Below are 23908 nucleotides of genomic sequence, written 5' to 3' on the forward strand. Positions count from 1 at the left end.
GGGGTTTAACTTTGTTCGATTGGATGGCAAAATGACGCAGAAACGAGCTGAAGTTATAGAATTATTTGATGACCGAGGTGCTGACTCACCTACAGTACTGCTGATATCGCTGAAGGCCGGAGGTGTTGGACAAAACGTTACAAACCATATTTATTAGAGAATGTTTTGAAACGAATGTTATTACTGAGAATTCTGTTTTCTATCCCTTGGACTCCCTCACTTGAGTAGCTAACCAGGTTGAATTGTTATCATTGTTGTACAGGCTTGGAATCCTGCTGCTGAGGATCAGTGTTTCGACAGATGCCGCAGGCTGGGACAGACCAAGGATGTTATAGTGACCGAGGTAATAAAAGATTATGTGTTGTTGGTCAGTTACTCAGTGTGTATGCCAGGCAGTAGGACAGTCTGCCTGTCTGTCTGTCTTTCGGTAAGTCAGTCGGTCGATCGACCGGTCCATGGATTAGTTGAGTTACTCACATGTGGATAAAAAAGCAAAGACGTTGCTCTGATTCAGAAATCCACCACAGGCGAGATTCTATCCTGAGAGATGAATAACTGAAAACTGAGCACGGTCTTTTCTTTTTTCGTTGAGCCAAGCGGCTGCACATGTATTAATACCAGCGGTTCCTTATGGAATTGCTGACACTTTTTTTGCAGGGTAAATCAATCAATCAATCAATCAATCAATCAATTTATTTATTGTGGTCAGAACGCTTAGCTGAAAAGCTAGTTTACAGGTACGCCACGAAATAAAAAGAGAAAAGGAAATTATAAAGCCTTGTGAAGGTATACAAATTTAAATAAATTAAGAATTAAGAACTAGCTAATATTAAAATTTAAGAATTTAATGATGTAGTCACCGAGTTGAATACATAAAATGTAAAATGTAATCATTAAAGACAGGAAATATCCTCACCGCGTTAGAGTCCCGTGAGATCTAATGTTTTAAGTAATTTTTAAAACTAGTAAATATTTGTATCTTTCGAGACTCGTCCGGTAAAGCGTTCCATAGTTTCGATGCAGCATATCTCCATGATCTTAACCCGAAGGTTGTTGATTTTACTTTTGGGAGGTCCAGTATTGTGGTGCCCCTAAGATTATAAATAAAGTTTATTATTATTATTATTATTATTATTATTATTATTATCATTATTATCATGGTAAACCAAGCGAGGACAAGGTGTGAGAACGAGCTAAGTATGTGACGAGAGGGTAGGAGACTGCCTCGTCCATAGTTCGACGCAATCATTTTGGGAATTGTTAAATTAATCCTTGAGGACAGTGGAGGGCGAACGAAGTAATGGGAAGGAGAGAAAGGGCTGTAATGAATCTTTTACACTCTGCGCTCGTCCGTTAGCATTTCAAATTTGACTCCTCTTCCCGCACACTTGTCTCCTGCTCCCCGCTCTAAATTGTTCACCCCATTCAGCTTAGAAAGCTTCTAGAGAAGGTGGATTCAAGGAACCGCTCTCCTTATCATTTGCACGCTTTTCTTCTGTGCCTCCGAGCAACTTCCGCCCAGCTAGAAAGAAACAGAAAAGACTACCACACGGACTTATGATTTGGTCGTTTCCAGAATGTTGTTCATATTGTGACAAATGTAAACCGCTCTCAATGAAAACCATCTGACACACCATCCTTTATTTATGTACATGTCTTCAGGTTCGTTGTTAAAGACTCTGAGGAAGAACGTATGCTCGAATTTCAGAAGAAAAAGAGAGAATTGATGGCAGGAGGATTTAATACCAAATCAACTGCATAAGATGGACGCCAACAGAGAACACAAGACTTTAGAACACTCATGGACTTCTAGACTTGATTAGTTCTTCTAAGATATTAATATCTCTCATCTTTATTACGGTCTTAATTTACTGGTTTACACCCGGGATACAATGAAAAACCGCATAGTTGTAAAGAGATACGGAAAACATTTTCTCCCGTATGACACACGCTTTAGTGATTTTGTTTTGTTGTTCACGGCCGGCTGTATTCAAAATTACAGTGATAATGGGAAGCAAATTCTGGGCTTTGAAAAATGACTGCTTGATTCAGGATGACCGCTACATATAACTATTAGTCCATGGGTTAGAGTTATGGGTTCTTCAGTCTGCAGGCTTTAATTTGACTTGTAACTGCAGTTTACGTGGAGGTCTGGGAAGCAGGAATCTTTCCCGATAAACACGTCATGTAAGCAGTAAGGAACCTAGTGGGCTGTTTCGTTCATGGCTGACTCAGATGACGAGCGAAGAAAGGTAAACTAAGTAAATTTTTGCGGCTTTTACCTTTCTCTAGTTATGTTTTCAAAAATCAAATTTACGTCTTCTTATTTCTATGTTAAAGTAACTACTTTTGGCTGACGTAAGGCTCATATAAATTTAGAAATCTTTCAAATTAATCCCAAACGAACTACTTTGTCGATATCAGATTACGTTGTCCTTGGATACGAACGAATCCTCAATAAATTTTATCCGAATAATTTTATCTTGGACATTGATCTTGTAATCTTTATTTTTCCTCGTAATGAGATGAAATGTTTACCTTTTTCTGGAAGTTAATGGAGAAAACTGTTCGCCCTTGTCTGTTAGATTTTATCTCAAACTAATCACATTTTAAGTTGAAAATACCTGCGTTAAGCACTATTAATTCTGGTGTTCTGTGATGTTGATGTCGCAAGCCCTGATAAAAACACACATAAGAGAATTATAGGTTACCCAAAAAGAAATGTAGAGACCAAATACACCATTAGTTTAACACATGATTATGCAGTCTTTAAAGAAAGTATTTATGACTTGCAGCTTGTCGTGAATCAACCGTATGATGAAGCTCTTGAAGTAAACGACGACGAAGAAGTAGCCAGCACATTTACTCCAAGTCCTAGGCCTGTAGGGGGGAAACCAGGAGGATACAATCGAGGTGAGCAAATCATTGCATCAGTTGAAGCTTTCTGGTATAAATTGCCCCTCAAAGAGAAGGCAGATCAAGCAATAGAGCATGCAGAACAGAGCATCAAAGTGAATTTGGTAATCCTCAATCTGAGAAAATCTGGGTGACACACAATCTATGGTTGGTGAAAAAAGTGCTTATTTTCAAAAGACACTTCACCAAGGCTTTTTACAGTCACTCATTTAAAGACGCCATCTTTTCCAATAGGGATTATCCATAGTGGTGTGAATTCAAATATTAGCTACACTTCTGAATACAAACTCTGTCCATTGGGACTCCAGTTTTTACTATTCCTTGCTCTGGACAAAAAAGTTCAATAATTCCCTTTATTTTCAAATCTGTGTATTAGAGCTAAAAGTAGGTTTATCTTAAAGACAGTAACTCTGTTTACAGGAATTGGATCCATCTCGATGACTGACCAAAGTGATGATGAGTTTGACCATGATGACTTAGTTGAAAGGAAGGTTGGTAATAAGACATGTGAAGTGATTACCCTCACATATGGATAATTTGAAAGAGGCTGTTTGGTATTGTGTTGATAAAGTTAATTGTAATGATAGATAAATATGATTAATCAATTTTTACGGTGAACATCCATGATTCTGACCTATAATGATGAATAGTTTGTATAGAGACAGGAAAATGTCTGTTTTTTTTGGGTGGGGAGAGAGGTGGCTTTTACAGTCCTGAACATTCTTCTGCTCTATAAAAATTCAAATGAGAAAAAGTAACAATGCAGTCGATGGTTTGACAACTGTCTGTTCGACCTCTCATCGACCATAAATTGATAACATTCTATTGAACAATGCAGTCCTGAAACAATTAACTGATTTTGGTTTTTCACTTGGTCAGTGACGTCTATCTCTTTGTTTGCAATGGAATGTATATGTTGCAGGTAAAAATTAAATTCAGGTAAAAATTTTTTAACCTAGGTTGAATTTCAATTTCTTTTGTCTCCGAGCCCTAATTATTCACAATTAGGGCTTGGAGACAAAGAGAATTGAAATTCAACCTAGGTTAAAATTTTTTTACCTGAATTTAATTTTTACCTGCAACATATATATATTGTGGTTATTCAAAAAGCATGTTTTTTCCAGGAACTTCCAGCAGGAGGATATTCCCGGCCAAAAGAGGCTTTACAGGGGGTTAAGGAACGGCCTGGGAGACCAACTGGCCAGGAAATACCTACTCAACAAAACGATGATGATGATGATGATGAAGGTGATGAACAGAGTGACAGCTCAGAGGAAGATGACGATGATGAAGATGCACATGGAACTGCACCAGAGGGGTATGACAATAAAATGGATAGCTCAGCAGAAAAGCTGTTTTCAAAAAATAAATTTTTTCAATCTGCAAAATGTTACTCTCTGGGTATACTTGTTTTATTCTGATTCTTTTGTAGCCAATTGGTCTTTCTCCTCTAAAACAGAGTGAGTGGGGACACATGACACTAGTCTGTAAGATGATCTGAAAATCAGACTAGTTGTAACCCAATAAAAATCTACCCTTAGTAATAAAAGACATATTGCTACTAGTGATAATTGTTAGTGTTATGACAGTCACTTTTTTTTCAACCTTTCAGAGCTTATGACCCAGCTGATTATGAACATCTTCCTGTGAGTCAAGAAATCAAGGAACTTTTTCAGTACATCACTCGGTATGTTCTGGTGACAGCTGCCATGCCATTTCACCTCTATTTTTTAGATGGTGCATAAATTTAAGTTTTTGAGTTGATAAAGGAGTACTGAATCAATTTTTCTTATTTCTGGAGATATTTTATTGTTTATTATTATTATTATTATTATTTTTATTATATATTATTTTAATTTGTTATTATTACTATCATCATACTGAAATATTAAAAAAATTGTTAGAATTAAAGTAAGATAATTTGTTAATTGTGTTTAAAATTCCATGATTTTATTATAGGTATACTCCACAATCAATTGATTTGGAGCACAAATTGAAGCCGTTCAATCCTGATTTTATTCCTGCTGTTGGAGATATTGATGCATTCTTAAAGGTTAGGAGACCAGGATTGTGATCACTGCTATATATGTATGTCTCTAGTTCAAGGAATTATATAAAAAGAGTTTAGGATAACACTGCTTGGTTGAACTTTAACATTAAATATATGTATCTTTATATGAAGTGTAAATTTTTAATAATATAATGCAATTTATTGTTTAAAACAATTTAATATCAGTAGTGGAATGTTTGTAAACAGGTACATGAATCAGAGTTTTCCAATGGAGTTTACCCCTGTGTGAAAGAAAGAAGCAATACTTAATATAAGTTCTTTTTGCTCAAGAACTTGTTAATGCTCTTAAATTCATATTATTTTGTAGGTTACACGACCAGATGGTAAACCAGAGACTTTGGGATTGGTGGTCCTTGATGAACCAATGGCCAATCAATCTGATCCAACAGGTATAATTCATTATTGAGTAACCTAATAGTGTTAATTAATAAATGACAACTATTAATTAATGATGATTTTTAGCACTGCCAGCTTCTTATCCTCAGCTCTCTTAATTTCAGTTCTGGATCTTCAACTGAGAACCATTTCCAAACAGACAAATCTAAAAGCCATGGTAAGTGTAAGTTCTGTGGCATGATGCCAGATCCATGCTTGACTCAGCAATACTTTGCAATGTTTTATATTAAAATGCACTCTATTGCATTTGGCTATAACAGCTAAGGACTTAACCCTTTTAAATCCCACTAGTGACCAAGACAGAAATTCTCCATATAATATTGATACAATATCAAGTAGACATTAGTGATAAGGATAATAAAAAATTGCCACTAAGGGGATTATTAATTGATCCAATACCAAGCTTTCCGTATCAAAATCACAAGGATTATATGGCAGGAAGTAGAGAATTACTGCTAAGATGGGGAATGTAGACACTGCTATCTACATACCTTAAGTTTTTTTACAGGAGGAGGTGTTGGTCGTAACATTTTGAGTCCTTTTTATTTTTTGCCAAATGCAAGAATACCTTCAGCTTGATGGATGATACAGAATTTTTGTTTGATAGAAAAAGATTTCAAAGGCAGTAATAAGGAAGAACTGAGAATATTAAAATGAATAGCAAATGATAAACAAATTGCTAATTATGTGAGAAACTTAAAATGTGATATGCACATGTTCTTAAATAAGATTGGGGAAGTAGACCTAACATTTCAGCTCTCAAATCTAATCTAAACCTCAAGTGTTCATTACTATTAATATCAAATTTTTTTAAAATAACGATACAGTATTATTTTTTATCCCTTGTTTGTTTCAGGCTGTACGCAGCATTGAAGATCCAGAAAAAAATCCTAAAGCTGTTGATAACTGGATTGATAGTATCAGGTACCTTAACCCTTTTTCGTCTCTTAGGATCCTTTCCATCTGTGTCTGCTGTGATATAACTTTCCAGACTGTGCATGTGTTACTGCTACTTGTATGTTTATTTTGTTTGTTTGGTTGTATTTTGTGTGGCTCCTTGCAGCATCGCACTCCAAAAAATATATAAATGAGAAGATGATGTTGATTCAAAGTAGGAGATTAATTTTAACAATTTTGAATGCTTCTTTGACAGGGAATTGCATCGTCAAAAACCAGCTCCAACAGTTCATTATCAAAGGTAAGGTGGTAAACTGGTTGTGACTGAGTACAATGTTTTCCATCATCGATGACTGTAATTAACTTTTCACAATTATCTGTAATTATTTGACAGAGGCATTTGGTTTAGAAAGGCAAGCTTAATGCCTTGGTCAGTCTAGGGATAACTTTGTGCACTCATTTATTCTGTTCTTAACTTAGGAACATGCCTGACATTGATTCTCTTATGCAAGAGTGGCCACCAGAATTTGAGGACCTACTGAATCAGGTAGACTTAAAATAAACAACTTTTCTGGTATTCAGTGGTTACACATCCATAAAGTTGTTGTATTTGTGTCATATTCAGTGAGATTCAACACTTTCTTGTTATACATACAATTTTAATTAAACTGTCCTTTCATCAACAGGTTGGGCTTCCAACAGCTGATCTTGATGTGGAGTTGCATCAATATGTTGATCTAATATGCGGTAAGTGGTTCAATCTTTACTCTAACTGAAAATTAGTTTCTAAAAGTTCAATGTAAAGCCGGGAAGACATAGTAGTTACTGTTATGTCTACTCGATCAGGTAAATTCCACAGCATTTAGAATTTTTCTTTCTTAATTTTGTTTTCTGATTATAATAAGGTGTGAATTTTCTTTTTCTTATTTGGTAACAGGAATCCTTGATATACCAGTGCACAATAACAGGATTCATGCCATGCATGTTCTTTTTACATTATTCTCAGAGTTCAAGAACTCTCAGGTGTGTGATCAGAAAGATTGTTGAATGGGTAATATTTTTTTAAACAGCTTTGATATAACAAGAAGTCTGCTCGTGGTGAATCTTGGTTTGTTGGCCAAAAAAATGTGGAAACCAGTGTAATAACCCTTTCACCCCTACACGAGATTTGCTTGTAATTTCTCCACACAATACCACCCCTTAATCACATATAAGGTTAGGAGAATGAAGGAAATGATCACCAACTTAAGAAGCTCTTGATTGTTAAACAAATTCTCCTTGTCAGCACCTTAGGAAATATATAGAGAACAGTATGGAGAATAAGCATTCTGATACTAGGGTGTAAAGGATTACAAGATAAAGTGGGAGCAGGGGATAGAGGATAGTGCCTGCAATCAAATAATATGCGTGAAAATGACTGAAGGTGGCTGGGGTGTTGATAGCTCCTTTTTCCACACCCTTGAAAAAATTATCTTCTCTACTAGCCAGGGGAAGACAAGTTAATCTCTATCTATTTTCACCTCAAATTAAATCTTCTGTTGGTGAAAAATTATTTCAGTTGATGGCAATAAGAGTTATCAGAAATTGTTTTCCCTTCTTGCAACCCTTCAATCAATTTTATGTCTTTTTCATGCACATAACAGCATTTCCATCAACTGGCCAAAGATAACCAAATGGCAAATGAGTTTAAAGTGGACAATGGTGATGGCATTGGGGGAATGACAGCTGCAGCAGAGCACTTGACTCTGAATGGTGGAGATACTCAGACTTTGAGCTTTGATGACTAGAACATAACACTGCATGTACACTTTCTTGTAGATACATGTACAAAGCCAAGTTTGCCATTTTATTACAACAGTAGTTTGAATGAACTTTTTTTGCAAGTGTTTAAAAGAACTGAGTGTACCTGATTTCTACATTTTACTCTCAAGGCTTTTCCCAAAATAGAACTTAATGTAAATCTGTCTGTACTTAGAAACTCTTTATGACTAAATTATTTAATTTAAGTATTTGCATAAACTCAATCTCCTTGTTTCTAAGCATAGACTCAAGACTGATACACGAGCTCTAGACCCTCTGCAGAAATTTGAGACTCGATGAACAAACCCAACTTTTAAGCTCAGTATTTTTTTGGAGGGCCTGAATAAAAACATTGATACGAGGTCTCTCTCTTTTTTTTCTTGGCTTGTGTTTGTGAGAAGTAATGTGAGTAATGAATCTTTGACTATTGCTGCCATTTTCACTATTATGTGAAGATGCAAAAGTTTTGTTTTATTTCTGTTTTCACTCCTGCCAGTAAGGTACATCTACATTATTTAAGATTTTCAATAATTCAGTTTCAACACACAAACATTATAATTTTCATGCGACTGTTTCCTTGTTTATATTTAATGCAATTAAGTTGTGCAATGTAGAAACTTTGGGTGAAAGTGACTGTATAGGCTACAGGTACTGTAAATAAAATGTTCATGTACATAATGTCGTCTCATTGTTACCTTCATGTAACTATATAGAAAGCTTGTGATAATTGATCTGCCAGTTCTTCAACTATCTACAAATGAAGCTTACATTCTACAGACTAAAAACCAATTAAACTAGAAGGGAAAAGATCTTCTGAAGGTGATAATTTAAATTTCTAGTGGATTCAAGCCAAATTCCAGAAGAAGCTGTTTGTTTTTCTCCTGTATTTCTGACGATTCCATCTCCCATCGTGCTCTGGCATCTTCAACTTTAATAGCCATTCTATCAAAAGCATCCTAAGAAGAATGTATAAATTAAATAAATAAGTACACCAAATAGCATTCACTGAAATTGCCATTCTTGCACTGTTTTAAGACACCCACTACTTTCACTGACAGGAAACAAGGGAAGCGAAAATTTGTCTACAGTGTAGCCGCTGTCATGTGGCTTTTTAGTAATGCCTTATTCATACATGAGAGGTTGAACGAAATCAGGCTTATTTACTTCGGATCCACAATTTCATTCATTCCTGTTTGTCTTTGAGGACTTCCTCAACACTGCTGTCTAATTTCTGTCTGAATAGATATTCCTCTACTCTAATACATACATGGAGCACACTTTCATAGGCAGATTCCATGTGATCAATTTTAAACTGGAGTTCAGCAATGATTTCATCTTTTTCTCGCCTGATGTCATCCCTCTCTTTCCTTGTCTTCTTCAGTTCTTCTTCTGTAGAAGCTATAATTTTAAAGTACGCGTCAACTAGGACATGATCTAAGAGATTTATAATTTCTGCCTCATTGATGTCAGATAACATGCAGTTGGAAGTTGAAATAAAAGAGTGCAAAAATTAAAATAGTACCCCAGCTGTGAAAATCAGTTCTGCTAAGTCAGTCAACTTGAATGAATTCTACCCGAAGAAATAAGAAGTCAAATGGATGCAGGAAAATAATGGCATCTCATTTCAAGTTTATCTAGAGAACATTTCTCAAATTCAAATGTTCCATGCCAATTTTTTTCTTCAGGGTAACAGATTGTGGATTTCTTTTAATTCAAGCATATGAGAGTACATGGAATTTAAAATGCCTTATTTTTTTAATATACATCAGGGCTCGACACTGACTTTTCAACTTACTAGCCAAGTGGCTTACTTACGACAATTTCAGTCTGTTTACTAGCCAAACTGGCTAGTGGAAATTGAAAACCACTGGCCAAAACTGAATTTCTACTACTCTGTGGCTAGTGGGCTACCGTTAGTGTCGAGCCCTGATACATGTCAAGGTTTAAGTGGGTACTATCCTCTACCAATGGTTAGCACCAACATAAAATTATTGGACTGGTTGTTGTTCAAAATAGATTCATGCTGAAATCAAAGCTCACCCAACTGTTCCCTCAGCTTATTCACGGTCTGCTCCAGCATGTGAATCCTAAGAGCCATCTCAGACTGCATCGTTTTGTATTGACGAGTAAGGTCTGAAAAATAGTTTTTCATTTACTGGTACATTACAGTTTGTATTGTTATGTGTCAATTGTCATCATGACCAAGTATTCTAGATTTCTTGGACCACACCATGCCTCTCTGAGCTGGCCCCACAATCCTTTAATCCTTAAGATACACTTGTCTAATTTCTCCCTAAATATTGCCCCTGAGTGAAACATTAAGGTAATAAGAAGAAAGGAAATGATCATCTGCAAGAAGTTCTTGTCTCATGATTGATGTACATTTTCTCCTTGTCATTATCATAAGAAACATATAGAGAACAGTAAGGAGAATATACATTTTGATGTTAGGAAATAAAGGCTTCACTTACCACTATGACCTTATAAATATAAAAAAGGCCTGATTAACTGTTGCAAGGTATTTAGGTTTAAGCAACAGACAGCTAGCCCAAGGCTCAAAGGATCAAGTAGAGAGTTAGTGCTGAATAATCCCCAGAGCTCAAGTCTGCTGCATGCTCGGTCGTTAGTTCATCTACTTTCAATCAGCTTTGTTTTTAATTAGCAGATAGCTTTTCTCTGAAGCTTCCACATCTTTGTGCCATTCTTAGCTCAATTTACCTGAAGAAATGTCCAATTTATTTTGTTGCTCAGTTTCAACTTCCTCCTTTGCTTCTCTCATTCTTTCTTTCATACGATCTGCAGTGTTCTTGGACCTTCGTGCAATTTCAGATCTTGCAGCTGAATAATAATAGTAATGATAATAATCATTTTTATTTTTCTCATATAGCACTGTTACCAATAAAGTGGCCAAATAGTACTCTACAAATACAAAAAGGGCCTGCCTACAGAAATATTAAGAGTTAAGTAAGAATGAAAAAAAGTTACCCCAGAGCTTAATAAATTTAACTTACAAGTAACCGGAAAATCAAATCTAACACACACCTTGGTAAAGAAAAATATTTTAAAAAGTATGGAAGGTAATACTGTGTATTCTTTCAGAGATTCACAGAACAGAATGAACTGTCATTTCAACAATTCTTCAACCTTCAAACGCGCTATGAAATGTTATACTGTTGTCTTAATTACTGTTTAGAGTACTTAAATTATTTGAATTTTGAATTTTTGTGGTCATTACAATTCAGAGTTATCTAAGAAGACCCAGCTATCTATATTATCCAGTATTCATAGAAGGATCTATGTCGCACTTAACGTTTTCCCCCTTACCGAGCTCATCCTTGAGACATTCTATTTCTTCCATAGTTCTCTTGTACTTGTCCTCAATCGTCAGTTCGGTCTTCTCTATGGAGTTCGAAAAGAATAATATTGTTTCCAAACCTGCTACTTTAGACCTAGGATTTCCCAGAAAATAGCATTTAACATCATACCATCCTTCTTCTTTTTTTTCTTTCCCTTGCCCTTTTTCTTTTTCGGTGGCATTTTGAAACGCAGTCGGGAAAGATGTCGAAACTAAAAACACTGAACCAGTGTCAAAGGTATGGTTGTTAGGACCCTATGTTTTGTTTTCACACAATGTCAGTTCAGCGGTTTTTTCAAGGAACATGCACAATAAACTGCTTTTTCACACGCAATATCCAAGATGGCGTCTCTTAGAGTTTTAGTCGGCTGTAAACGTGTCATAGATTACGCCGTAAAGGTTGGTAAAATTTATTTGAAACCGTGAGAAATTATCCAAAGTAACTGTCTTGAATTTTCTTTTTACTCTTGTAGATACGGGTAAAGCCTGACAAAACTGGCGTAGTAACTGATGGGGTCAAACACAGTATGAACCCTTTCGATGAGATTGCAGTTGAAGAGGTGATAATTATTTTTATCAATAAATATATATAATTTTTTACTTTTTTATGCCTTTTTATTTTCGGAATTTCGTGTTGTCATTGTCGCGAATTTTCTCTCAATTTCCCGAAGATGCTGGGATAATTTTTCTCTGGCGAAGAATATGCAGCGACCTTTACTCTTTTAGGAACTGGTCATTATTTATCGGGGGGGGGGGGGGGGGGGCTGGTGCAATGTAAAATATGCCATGCTTGATTTTTGCTGACCCCCCCTTTTACTTTATTATGATTTTTGCTGACCCCCCCTTGTCCTCGGGCATGCATGAAACAAAAAGTATCTATTTATCAAGTCACCATGTCCAACTGATAGACATTCTATTTAAAGCTACCTTAAATTTGGATTTGAGTTGCTCTTCGCCCAGACTGTGTAGACAATTGTCATATTGACATTAAAGTTCTCGGTGCTCTCAATAATTTCTTCTTCTTCAGTCGACTCCTCTTCCTCTTCAGAGCTTGAAACACCAATCTCTGCAAGGACACAGTGTTCTTCCTCTGAGTCGTCTTCTGATTCACTACTGAGTGAATCAGAAGACGACTGATTGTTGCTCTTCCCATCCTCCTCTCTCTCGATCAATGTGTTTAGCAAGTTCTTGGATGATACTTTCTGTAATTGCTTCCAGCTTTGCCTTTTTTGTTCCATATTTTCCAAGGTTATGGTGGTTATGTATAAAGCTATTTTAATAGGCTGTATTTGTTGATGGCATCCAGATGCAGCTTTTAACATTTTTTCCTGGCAAAATGTTTGCATATTTTTTAATGCCCCCCCCTTTAAGCCATGCATAAAAAATGGTGGCCCCCCCTATTTGCACCAGCCCCCCTCTCCCGATAAATAATGACCAGTCCCTTAGTTGGCATTTTTAAAATACATCACTGTGAGAATTAATACTTGACGTTTTTAAAATAACTTTTATTGGTGTTAGTTAGAAGTAACAGTCAGCATGAATCAGTTCTTTTTTCCCAAGAAAAATATACAAGGTTAGATGGAAATTTCAAGGTGGATAAATGAAGAGACAAACAGGAAAACAGCAAAATAGTCATGCACTTAATTTATGGTACAAGTTACTGTTGGCTAGTTTAGGTTAGATGATCTTTCCTTTGTTACTTGAGTTGACCCTAAATCCTTTAACTAGATCAGTTTGTTAATACTGCCCTTGAGTTGCTACAGATTTCCTTGTAAGTAAATAACAGAATTTGGTGTTAGATCAATGAAATTACAACCTCTGCCTGATAAGCTTGAGTGTTCTTATTGCCTGTTTGCTGTACAATTTATGGATATCATGGGGAGGAGTTATATGTTTTGGGATTTAAAAGGTTAAAACTTCAGCTCATTGGTGGAAAATTCAGAATTTGGAGAGACACATTTTCTTAAGTGTATCATGTAAAAACTAATGACACTATATCATTTGAAAGTATTTCATAAATGATAATTGTACTCTCTCTTATTTGTTTTGTTTAATGTCAATTTTTAGGCTGTAAGACTTAAAGAAAAAGGCATAGCTTCTGAAATTGTGGCTGTGAGTTGTGGACCAGCTAAAAGTGAGGTAATGATTCAGTTACTGTGCAGAATGGAAATATATAAAATAGACTATCTTTAAGCTAAGTGAGTTATATTTTGTAATTGTTTTCAAGTACAAACTAACGTGTGCAATTTCACTTGAACTTTAAAGGAAACTCTTCGCACAGCCCTTGCCATGGGAGCTGATCGTGGTATCCATGTATTGTTAAATGACAAAGAATATGAAGGCCTACAGCCTCTTGCAGTAGCCAAAATTTTTGCAAAGATCACGGAACAAGAGAATCCAAATCTGATCATCTTGGGAAAACAGGTATTGAGTGCCGAATGTGGAATTTAAGGTACATGTATCTGAAAGGAAAGGACAACACAGTCTTGCTAAGAGCTCACTTGTATGGAGGTATACATGTAGCAAAGTCAGTTCCTAGAGGGAGGGAAATGTTAATTGCTCTATCCTTGAAATTTGATGATGTTAGTAAGGGATAACTACAACTTGAGAACAAATTTAATATGCTTATTATATATTTCTAACTTTTTTCCATAGGCAATTGATGATGATTGTAATCAGACAGGACAGATGTTGTCTGCACTGCTTTCATGGCCTCAGGTAACGAATACTTTAAAACTTGATACAAGATAAATGCTACCATCTTCCATGTCAGAAGTATTGTACTATGGGTTCTAACTGCACTTTTCAAAATGTTCAGATGCCTTAGCCAGTCTTCCACATGCATCCTCTCTTGGAACAGGTTCACCCAGGCAACATTAGGCATATTCTCAATATTTTTCTCTATACATTTTTTATGGTCCCAGAGGAGTAATTGTTCGAGAATCAAGGATCTCTTTGGTTGGGGATCATTTCATTCTCATGACTGTACTGTTTGATACAGTAGAGATGCTTTAGGGAGAAATTATTTGCTAGTCACACCTACATGTAGAGATTAAAAGTTGCATAGTTGTTGAGGGTGTGCTTATGATACTCTGATGGTCATTGCAGGCAACATTTGCATCCAAACTAGAAATGAAAGATGACAAACTGGCAGTGACACGTGAAATTGATGGTGGATTAGAGATGATTGATGTGAAGATGCCATGCGTGGTTACAGCAGATCTGAGGTAGTTATTGGCACACAAAAGTTCCATTATAAAACTAAATGTATTTTATGATAAGTGAAAACTTAATCCTTTTGACTGAAATGCTGAATTATATAAATCCTGAATGAGAAATTGGGGTTTTAAGCCCTTTCAGCAACCAGTTGGACCAAACCAGCAACTGGTTTACTAAGCCACAAGTTGGAGGAAGGCAGTTTTCAGATCATGTTTGTTCTCTAGAAATTTCAGAAAGGTGGAAAAGCTGATCTACTTGGAATGTAAGCACAGATGATGGCTTCTCATTTCTTATATTATTTACCAGGTTTGTCAGCAGTGTTCAGTGTCCAGAATACCATGTTGTTGATATGTATGTAATTGTTATCTCTTTTACCTCTTTAGGCTAAATGAACCTCGCTATGCAACTCTTCCAAATATCATGGTTTGTAATATTAAACTATTTTGTACTATAAAGTTTGTAAAATTGTCCTTTCTTGTTCAAGAGTGGTGCGTAAAGTAAAAAGTGAAAAAATATGAATAGAAACCACCCAAAGAATTACATGTTCATTAACATTGCAATACTTTGAAACATGGTTTGAAAGGCTTTGAATTTCAGTCATTTTCATGATTTAGGGGGTGAGGGGGGGGGGGGGATGCACAGCTAACCAAGTCTCCTTAGGCCATGTGAAACTGGTTCATACACCATTCAGGAAAGTTTATCTGCAAAAAGAAACATAATTTTTCCATTTGTTCATGGCAGATATACATATATATACTGTTTGACTTTGGAGCAATTTAAAATGTCAAAAGTAGTTATGGATTGCTTTGGTCTAAAAGCATACATGTACATCACCCTATTAACCAGTCAGATTTGAAAATGAAACCAATTGCAGTATGATTGTGTAGTTTCCAAACAAGCAACTTTACTTTTTAGAAAAAATGACAACAGAAGTCTTAAATATATCGTCTCTATTAGCATTCGTAATTACTATTTTGCAAGTACACATGACAGTTTGCATGTATGTATGTAACACCTTGACAGCTATGCTACGGATTGCTCATGTTCCCCTACAGTTAAAACACATTTTTTCCCCATATTTTATGTTGAGTATTTTTGCATTACATTTGGCTCCTTTTGACCTTTTCCTTTTCTCTGATTGGTTTTTGTGATTACTTTGAGTTTGGTTAAATAATAAACTTTATCACAAAGCATCCCATGAAGAATACATAGAGAAGGGAGCCATGATAAGTGTCTCATATGTTTCTTACGTATTTTCATCTCACAGAAAGCCAAAAAGAAGAAGATTGACAAGAAATCACCAAGTGACTTGGGTGTAGATGTCTCACCCAGAGTGGAGACATTAAGTGTGGAAGACCCACCTGTCAGGGAGGCTGGAATTAAAGTAGAAACAGTAGATGATCTTGTCGGAAAACTTAAAGATCAAGGATTCTGCTGATCAATGAACTCAACAAATCAACGCTGTAAATTTGGACGATGATCTTGTTCAAGATGATCTTGCTTTTTGTCCAGTCCAGTTGTTAGAACACACATGTTTTAGTGGACATGGCTGGAAAATTTTGAAATGGCAATAGTATTTTGTTATTAAATGGCACCACTTTAAGTCTCTACTGGTCTTTTTGGCGTTAGTTTATGGTACATTGCTTTAGTTTACATTTGCTGTTGAATCTGTTATCAGGTGATGTAATAGAATGTGATGTAACATTCAACAGCAAAGTAAAGTATTGATACCCTCTGCAAATGAGTACAAGTTTTGTTTCAGAAATCTTCATTCTTTTCTGGCATCTAAATGCTCAGATGGTCATAAAGCTGAGATGTTTTGGCTAGAACACTTGCTACCATGAGAAGGGAACAAGTACAATTTGAAAACCTAAAGCAAAAGTTATGATACATGTAGGAGTATGTTCGATGTGTGTACTAGAAACTTATTTAGAGCAGAGCTCCCCCATACTTGTCAACACGAAGCATTAACAACTGTATTGCAGGCATCTTGCAGGCAAAAATCTTGGCATTACATATCTAAAAGGGGAATGAGAAGGTAATACGCATGCATGTAAGCATGTGTTACTAGAAAATCCTATCCAGTTGTGCCAGTTAACAAAGGAGCAGCTTCGTGAAATGGTCATACTCCAGCGCAGTGTCCCATTACAACTTACCACAAGCACAAAGTAAGGCACAACAAGGAAAGCTTCACATGGGCTAGTTGATGTGAAGCCGTTGTGAGCAAACACTCCGGCTGTCAGAACCAAGTTGTCTTATACGAGTTACATACAACCACAAGTCAGTAAGTTTCGGTGTTTCTAAAAGCGTTCAAGTTTTTCCGTAAAGCTCAAAACAGAATGGTAAATCAGCACGATACGTTTATCTGAATAAGTTTGCTTTGGAAGAAGCTTGAGTTTTCCTTTTCCTTATTTGAGTTCCGTTTTTAGAGAAAGTTTCTTCCTCAGAAATTTTTCGCGGGAAATTGGTACGGGCGCCAAAAATTGATTCCCTCGCGCATACCCTACGATTTGCAACCCGCGTTTTCGGCGAAAGATAATACAGATAAAGTTGTGGAAGAAAACAGCATTTCTCAGTAACTTACGATTTCTAATCATCTTGCGAAAACAACATTATTTGTAACAAAAGCTATGTCAACTGTATGAACTGATTTTCGTTCAAGTTTGTGGTGACTGTCTTTGAGCGAAAAGAGGCAGAGAGAAGTCACAGTCGTTGAACGAGACCGGAACGACCTACCTTACTCGGGAGCGAGAATGGACTCGAAAAATAGGCAGGACCATGGGGAAGATGGAAGCGAAAGAGGACTGGAAAAAAACAAAGTAAAAAGACTGAAATGTAACGAAGAGAAGTGTGAGACTGAAGAGAAAGGAGCCCGAGGAATAAACTGAAAAGAGTCAGCAACAATGAGAAATAGCATGTTAAAGTGCACAGAAACGAAAGTATAAGAAGAAGAGGAGGTAAGTCACTGAAGCTACTCAACGTCAAAAATTTGATATACAACTAGGCTCTCGTCAAAGGGGGAATCGCTTAGAGTGTGGTTCAAGATAAACTGCACTCGTGTAACAATCAAGCAAGTACTTTTCTTCCTGTGTACCAATAAACAAATGTTAACGGCTATACTTTATATAAATAATTCATATCATAACTGTACTGTGTTGTAATGCGTTGTGTTGTATTTTAGTGCACTGTGATACTGTGATGTAACTTATTTGCTTTGGTTTCCTACAAATCCTTATTTATATCCTTGCATGTGCCATCCAGGGATTTGTCTCAGTCAAGATATATGCCATATATAAGCACTTTTTCAAATTTATTTTGTTTACTTTTTTGCACATATACCATTTGACAGTTCATAAATGGCATTTGCTTTTCCTTCCTTGTAAAGAGGTATAATCAAGCAAATGTCTGAATTATGAATTTAAGTTAATATATGAAAACTTAAATTTTATTTGACACAAGAACGCCAAAAAAGATTATAATTACAGTTATCATGATTCATTTTCTGTTTTACTCACCCATATGGTACTGATTGGGTTTACATAATTATGTTAATAATAAATCAAAATTAAAGAGAATGATGCTTTCAAATATACATCATAAAGTGATTAAAATCTAACTAAATTCTTGCAGTGGGAAAACCAGTTGATGGTTGTGAAATAAACATTTCTCTAATTTTGTAATTTTAAGCCTGTCCTCTTAGTACTAAAGAACCCTTGACTCCATGCCCTCCTCAACATGAAGGCTGGTTCCTCAATATTCCCGTGGATAAGCTCTTTAACAGCCAGTAAAGAGTTGTAATAAAGTGATGGGAATAAAATAAACCAAGACATTATAATCTGTCCATAATCTTTTGAATAATCTAACTAGTAAGAGATCCACTTTTAGAGTTGCCTTATTCTATAAATTATATTATTACACATTAAGGAGCATCCTCGATTCTGTTTGGGTCATTTTTGCCTACTTAACTTGCAAATTATCATTATCTTGTGAAAGGCATTTATATATATATATATATATATATATATATATATATATATATATATATATATATATATATATGCACATACTTCTAAATGAACATACTTCTAAAAGCAGTTTGCTGCAGTTTGGTCTGTGAAGATCAACTTGTTCAAGCTAACATCCCTCGCTTCCTCAGCTCTTTTTGAATCATTCTGCTCATGCCACTTGGAAAGTGGTCTTGGACATGACTCCAACACTTTGCAAGCAAACTGACACTTGTTATGTCATCTTTGACTAACTGGTTCGATATCCTTACAATGTTCGTTGTGCTCCAACCGTATTCCTGCTGGAGAAAGCGCAGGAACACTTCCACTGAAGCTGAAGGAGAAAAAGAAAAATGGAAATTGCTAAATATCTTCGGATTTGCCTTAAAACGGTCCGGGCTGTGCGAGAGCCGCTTGAGTCTTAACGTTTAAAGAAAATGTAAGGACGTGAATAAATCATGCGCATAGATTTTCCCAATTTTGCCGTTTCCAAGAGAACTGTCAAAGCTTGTGTTTGTGCTATGAATAATTAGGAACCGTTTTGTGAACTTGGAAAATTTACGTGTCCACCAAATCAGTGTCACAACCGTGATTAAACCTCGGTCCTGCCTACTTTAAATCCAACCTCTCCTTGTGGGTCAAAAAATAATTTGGAGAAAATTTCGGTGTTCTTTTCAATATGTAGGCACTTTCAAAAATATTCAAGAATTGGTTGAAAGAGTATGCATTGAATCGACACTTTGCCACCCACAATTTTCACTTTTCGACGCTAGGCACCGAGAGACATAATATATGCCTTAAAAGCGGAGGGTTTTCGCCGAAGTCCTACCTTTGATGGCAGAAAGGAGGCGTCGGTGAAAACTCAATTGTCGCTTACCGTCGGGAGAGTCAGGTGCCACTTGTCCACTGACTGAAATGCTTTGCAGTGCCTTCATCATCTCATCTTCCCTTTTGTTTCTCTCTCGATGCTTCATTTGCTTCACAGCTCTTTCCGCGGTGATCAGAGCATAGTGTAAGATGTCGAATGTCATTCGCTCAATTTCCGGGTTTCGTGCACTGTTGTCTTTGGTGTAGTTCCACATGAAGAATGTATTACTTGGCGAGCTTCTGGTAGCTCTATATGCATCCTCCCGAGCCTCATCCTTCTCTTTCTGACCTTTTAGTTCGTCGGTGTGAGTAATTACAGTGATGGGTGCAATACCTATTGATCACAAAAACGACGAGTTTGAGAGTTCACACAGTGCACTCACAGTTCGTCGCTGTGTGAGTAATTAAAGTGATGGCCGTAATATCTATTAAAGACACAAAAACACTGAGTTGAGGGGTCGGCTTATGTATTTTCTTCAACACTATTAAATACTTCAAAGGAAAGGCTATATTTTCTTCTTTGCACCTAATAAATTTCGTGCTCTGATGCTCTATCACTGAGCTAAAGACAATCTACGTTGAGATAGGCTTTTACTACTAGGTTCATATGTGAAATGCGTCCAGAGTATTGCAAGGATCAGAAATGTCGAAGGCTCTTTGTGAATAAATAGTTCAGGAAAGATGGTAAATTGCGAACTCGGTGATGACATAAAGACAGGTGATGTTCGACTTGTCATCAGCAATTAAAGACTGAAGTTGTTACAAATCAAATCAAATCAATACCATTTTGACGCAGGTTATCTTGAAATGGCTTCCAGTAGTCCCTCAAAGCCCCTTTGTTCAGTCTCGGGTCGTTGGCTTTCACAACAATAATAGCACCATGTAGTCTCTGTCCAAATGCTGGGCATCGATGCAGCACTTGTTGGTTGAGATGGCCTTTTTCAGGGCGGAAGATGATATCACCAGGCTGAATTTTCCCACTCAGAACATTTTGAAATTCGACAATATCATCAGAGTCGTATTTGAAGAAACCCCGGGTGTCCACCAAGTGAAAGAACAATTCTGGCAGGTAGTCCTGGAGTATAATGGTCCCCTCCTCTCCTTTGGTCTGGTCCGGCACGGTCCCTTTGGCTGTTTCCCTCACTGTTCGTTCAACTGTGTTGATGAAACAACTCTTCCCCGAACCCGCGGATCCAAACACACCGATCCTAAGCTGTGTTACGTCATCAATTTCCAATCCCAGGAAACTATCCAGTTTAATCTTGTCACCAAATTTGTAATCTTTCAACTCATACCGACGTCGGCAAAGTTCGGCCTCCAATTGCAAACTTTTTTGTTCGTCCTCTTTTCTTCTCTTTTCTTCTTCTTCTTTTTCCTTTTGCAGCTGTCGCCTAAGTTCTTCTCGTCGCCCCTCTTCCTCCTGTTGCTGTTCTTTTTCTAAACGCTCCCTCTCTTCTTTTTCACGGCGCTTCCGTTCATTCTCCAGCCTTGTTGCCTCTCTTTCCAGTGCCTCTCGCCTTTCTTTTTCCGTGTTATCCACATATGTGTAGTGAGTCTCCTGGCTAGAACTATTCTGGTGGAAAAGCGTATTTTAAAACGTAATCATCCTATCTATAATGATCCTACCCAAATAACATGATGTAAATACCATTACAAAACAATACTTGTCCTTGTAGACCGGAGATATTTATATCGGGTTTAGGTTTACATCAATACTCATTGAAAAGTTGCATAATTATAAACGTGTGGGCCCTGCATGACAAAAATCTATCACAGCCGGTTTCCAGTACAGAGTTTCATCTTCGAAAAAAGAATCGACTCTGATCTCTCGATTTGAAGTCCTGAGCTATGTATTCTGTTATAAGCGCAATCTCTATCCCTCAGTTAGCTTAGTAACAATTATGAATCCGTCCAGGCTACATCCTTAAAATCAAACTCAACTATGAAACGTAAGTGGAGGGTCTCAATGAGGTTAGCCAATAGTCGTAAAACGGGCAAAAAATTTAGCCGAAAAGGGTAAAAATTAACAAATTTTAACCGATAGTTGTAAAAAAAGTTAACCATAAAAACAATTAACTATAAAAACAATGGCCAAAACTTAACCATTAGCCGTAAAAGCCATGACCCCATTTAGACCCTCTAAAAAACAAGCTACACTTTCCTATTGGGCTTGCAATAACATAGATATTTAACAATTATTCGCTGAAGGCGAGGCGAATATCGTCGAATAATCCCCGAGACGAAGTCGAGGGGATTATTCGACAATATTCACCGAACCTGAGGCGAATAATTGTTTTAGCATAATTTCAGAGCTGAACAACAGAGAAATTTCTAAAATCATAACATTTTAGTAACATTTATACACATTTTATTTTAACATTTTATATACACCGAGTGGAGCGGTTTATATAGCGTCATATAAGGAAACGCTCGACCAATCAGATTGCTGGAAACTCTTTGCTCAGCACTGAAATTATACTAATATATAATACAACGACACGACAGCTAGCGTCTTGTTAAGGAAAACGACAGCAAAGTTTAGTCCGTTGGCAAGGTGACATCACAAGTAATAAATAATGGCGGAAGGAACATACAAGCCTATGGAGCCTTCATTTCTTGCTTGTAACCCCAACATGTATGAAATTGAGTGTAATAGACGTTTTACAGTTGTAAAGTTAATGGAGTAAGCGTCTTTCCGACTGTCGACTTGGTTAATTGTGTGGTGTGTCGCCGCTTTGAAGCTCAGTACAAATGCACTTGACGCGGTGTTGCAAAGGTGCACGAGGTGCCGATCCTCTCGGAAATTACCGAAAGTTCAGTAGAACGCACCTACTTCTTGCAAGCGACCAAAATGAATCGAATTTGAGCTGTCTTTTGTGTTCAGTTTTCCCAATCAAGCGTTGATAAAAGTTTGTTGACAGAGATGAAATTTGAAAGTATTTACATCAACACGAGCGGAGTATTTACTTTCAGTTTCCGAGAAAACAAGAATTTTAAAGTATTTCTCGCGTGGTCTGTTATAAAAAGAATTATGATAACATTTTCGTAGCCCAAGTTTAAGACTTCCAGTCGAGAGATTCTGCAAGTAATAGAGATCTAGAGGAGTAGCTAACCATATCTGGCGATGTAATATTCGAATGAGGGATTCAATATTTCAGTCGCACACAGGGTCCCTCCGAGAATGTAAACATAAGCCCAAACAAGGAATAAGCTAGTAAAATCTGCGGACATGATGAACCATATCTTAGTGAGTAAATACTTACCCCCATTTTGGAGAAATACCCTGGCTTGGTCTCCTTAAAAGCGAATATCCTCCCGGCAAAAGTTACAGGCTTTTTGTTGATAGCAATTAGCGATGTGCTGTCAGGATTTACGAGAATGGAGCTTCATTTAGCAATCACGTGATTCTGTAATGATATTAGATCCTGTGTTGAAAGGCCGTGTGTTCTGAAGCAAGATAGAAATTTTGCTCTTATACAATTATCCACTAAATTTATTGACCTCACAGAAAGCAAATATCTTCCTTTACAAATTACAATGTTATGTGTCAACGATGTGTTTGTATCCCCATTTCTGCGTTGCGTGATGTTTTCGGCGTTTCATAAAGCTCAAGGATCAGAATATAACGCTTTCTCGGAATTACAGGAAGTTGTTTTTGCGGGGAAAAATTAGTGCAAGAGAAAAAGATTTTTCACAAAAGGAGAATGGAAGAACTTTTAACCCAATTTGTCGAAGAAGAGCACTTTATCAGTTGAAGTATATGAAATCGAGAGAAACTGTCATCAAGACTCAGGAGGAAATTAACGAAAACTATCGCAGTTAGTACTTATCTTGTGGTAATTTTTTTTCAGCACTGGTAGAAACTTTGGCTGTAAATCTGTTGTGAGTGGCCGGTCATTCTAAAGCAGCAAAGGATAGTTTGGGGAAGGGAGGTGCTGGGGAATGAGAGGGTCACTAAACTGAGAAAAAGTTTTGCTCAGAGATTAGAGTGTCGAAAAGCCACCCGTCAGGGAGGCTGGAATTAAAATAGTTCGGTAGATGATGTTGTCAGGAAACTAGAAGATCAAGGATTATAGTGATGCATCAACAAATCAACGCAGTAAACTTGGGCGATGAAGTTGTTCAGGATTATTCTTGCCTTTTGTACGGTCTAGGTGTTAACACTCATTTTTCGGTTGACGAGGCCGGAAAATTTTGAAATGGCGCCCAATAACATTTTGTTGATAAACAACGCCGCTTAAATGTCTGCCGGTCACTTTGGTGTGAATTTATTATACATTGCCTAAGATTACATCTGCTGTTGAATTTGATACTCCATTAATAATTTGAATACGATCTAACATTCAATGAAACAGAAAGGTTTTAAAATATCCACGGCTAAGG

General features: G+C 36.7%; 4 protein-coding genes across 4 annotated transcripts; 2 read left to right on the top strand and 2 right to left on the bottom strand.

Annotated features, from left to right (window-relative positions):
• The first annotated feature begins 2096 nt into the window (after window positions 1–2096).
• Window positions 2097–8287, top strand: LOC111344639 (intraflagellar transport protein 46 homolog). Its single transcript, XM_022951883.2, has 14 exons — window positions 2097–2252; window positions 2796–2913; window positions 3337–3407; window positions 4041–4234; window positions 4529–4603; window positions 4876–4969; window positions 5295–5376; window positions 5488–5540; window positions 6240–6307; window positions 6537–6581; window positions 6761–6827; window positions 6967–7027; window positions 7218–7303; window positions 7924–8287. Exons 1-14 carry the CDS (start codon window positions 2223–2225, stop codon window positions 8065–8067), a joined length of 1188 nt encoding a protein of 395 aa, XP_022807618.2. The 5' UTR covers window positions 2097–2222; the 3' UTR covers window positions 8068–8287.
• A 218-nt stretch (window positions 8288–8505) lies between these two features.
• On the bottom strand, window positions 8506–11725 carry LOC111344641 (dynein regulatory complex protein 12). The gene is made up of 6 exons (XM_022951885.2): window positions 11566–11725; window positions 11405–11479; window positions 10799–10918; window positions 10121–10213; window positions 9348–9478; window positions 8506–9036 (listed from the first exon to the last, which is right to left on the bottom strand). Exons 1-6 carry the CDS (start codon window positions 11615–11617, stop codon window positions 8908–8910), a joined length of 600 nt encoding a protein of 199 aa, XP_022807620.1. The 5' UTR covers window positions 11618–11725; the 3' UTR covers window positions 8506–8907.
• A 9-nt stretch (window positions 11726–11734) lies between these two features.
• On the top strand, window positions 11735–16264 carry LOC111344640 (electron transfer flavoprotein subunit beta). The gene is made up of 8 exons (XM_022951884.2): window positions 11735–11834; window positions 11909–11995; window positions 13503–13574; window positions 13701–13859; window positions 14091–14153; window positions 14544–14662; window positions 15038–15077; window positions 15922–16264. Exons 1-8 carry the CDS (start codon window positions 11778–11780, stop codon window positions 16090–16092), a joined length of 768 nt encoding a protein of 255 aa, XP_022807619.1. The 5' UTR covers window positions 11735–11777; the 3' UTR covers window positions 16093–16264.
• Window positions 16265–18673: 2409 nt separating this feature from the next.
• On the bottom strand, window positions 18674–22908 carry LOC111344645 (uncharacterized). Its single transcript, XM_088727233.1, has 4 exons — window positions 22789–22908; window positions 20309–21098; window positions 19536–19859; window positions 18674–18992 (listed from the first exon to the last, which is right to left on the bottom strand). Exons 1-4 carry the CDS (start codon window positions 22792–22794, stop codon window positions 18784–18786), a joined length of 1329 nt encoding a protein of 442 aa, XP_088583359.1. The 5' UTR covers window positions 22795–22908; the 3' UTR covers window positions 18674–18783.
• Window positions 22909–23908: the final 1000 nt, after the last annotated feature.

The sequence above is a fragment of the Stylophora pistillata genome, chromosome 7 (genome assembly GCF_964205215.1).
Source record: "Stylophora pistillata chromosome 7, jaStyPist1.2, whole genome shotgun sequence".
Lineage (NCBI taxonomy): Eukaryota > Metazoa > Cnidaria > Anthozoa > Scleractinia > Pocilloporidae > Stylophora > Stylophora pistillata.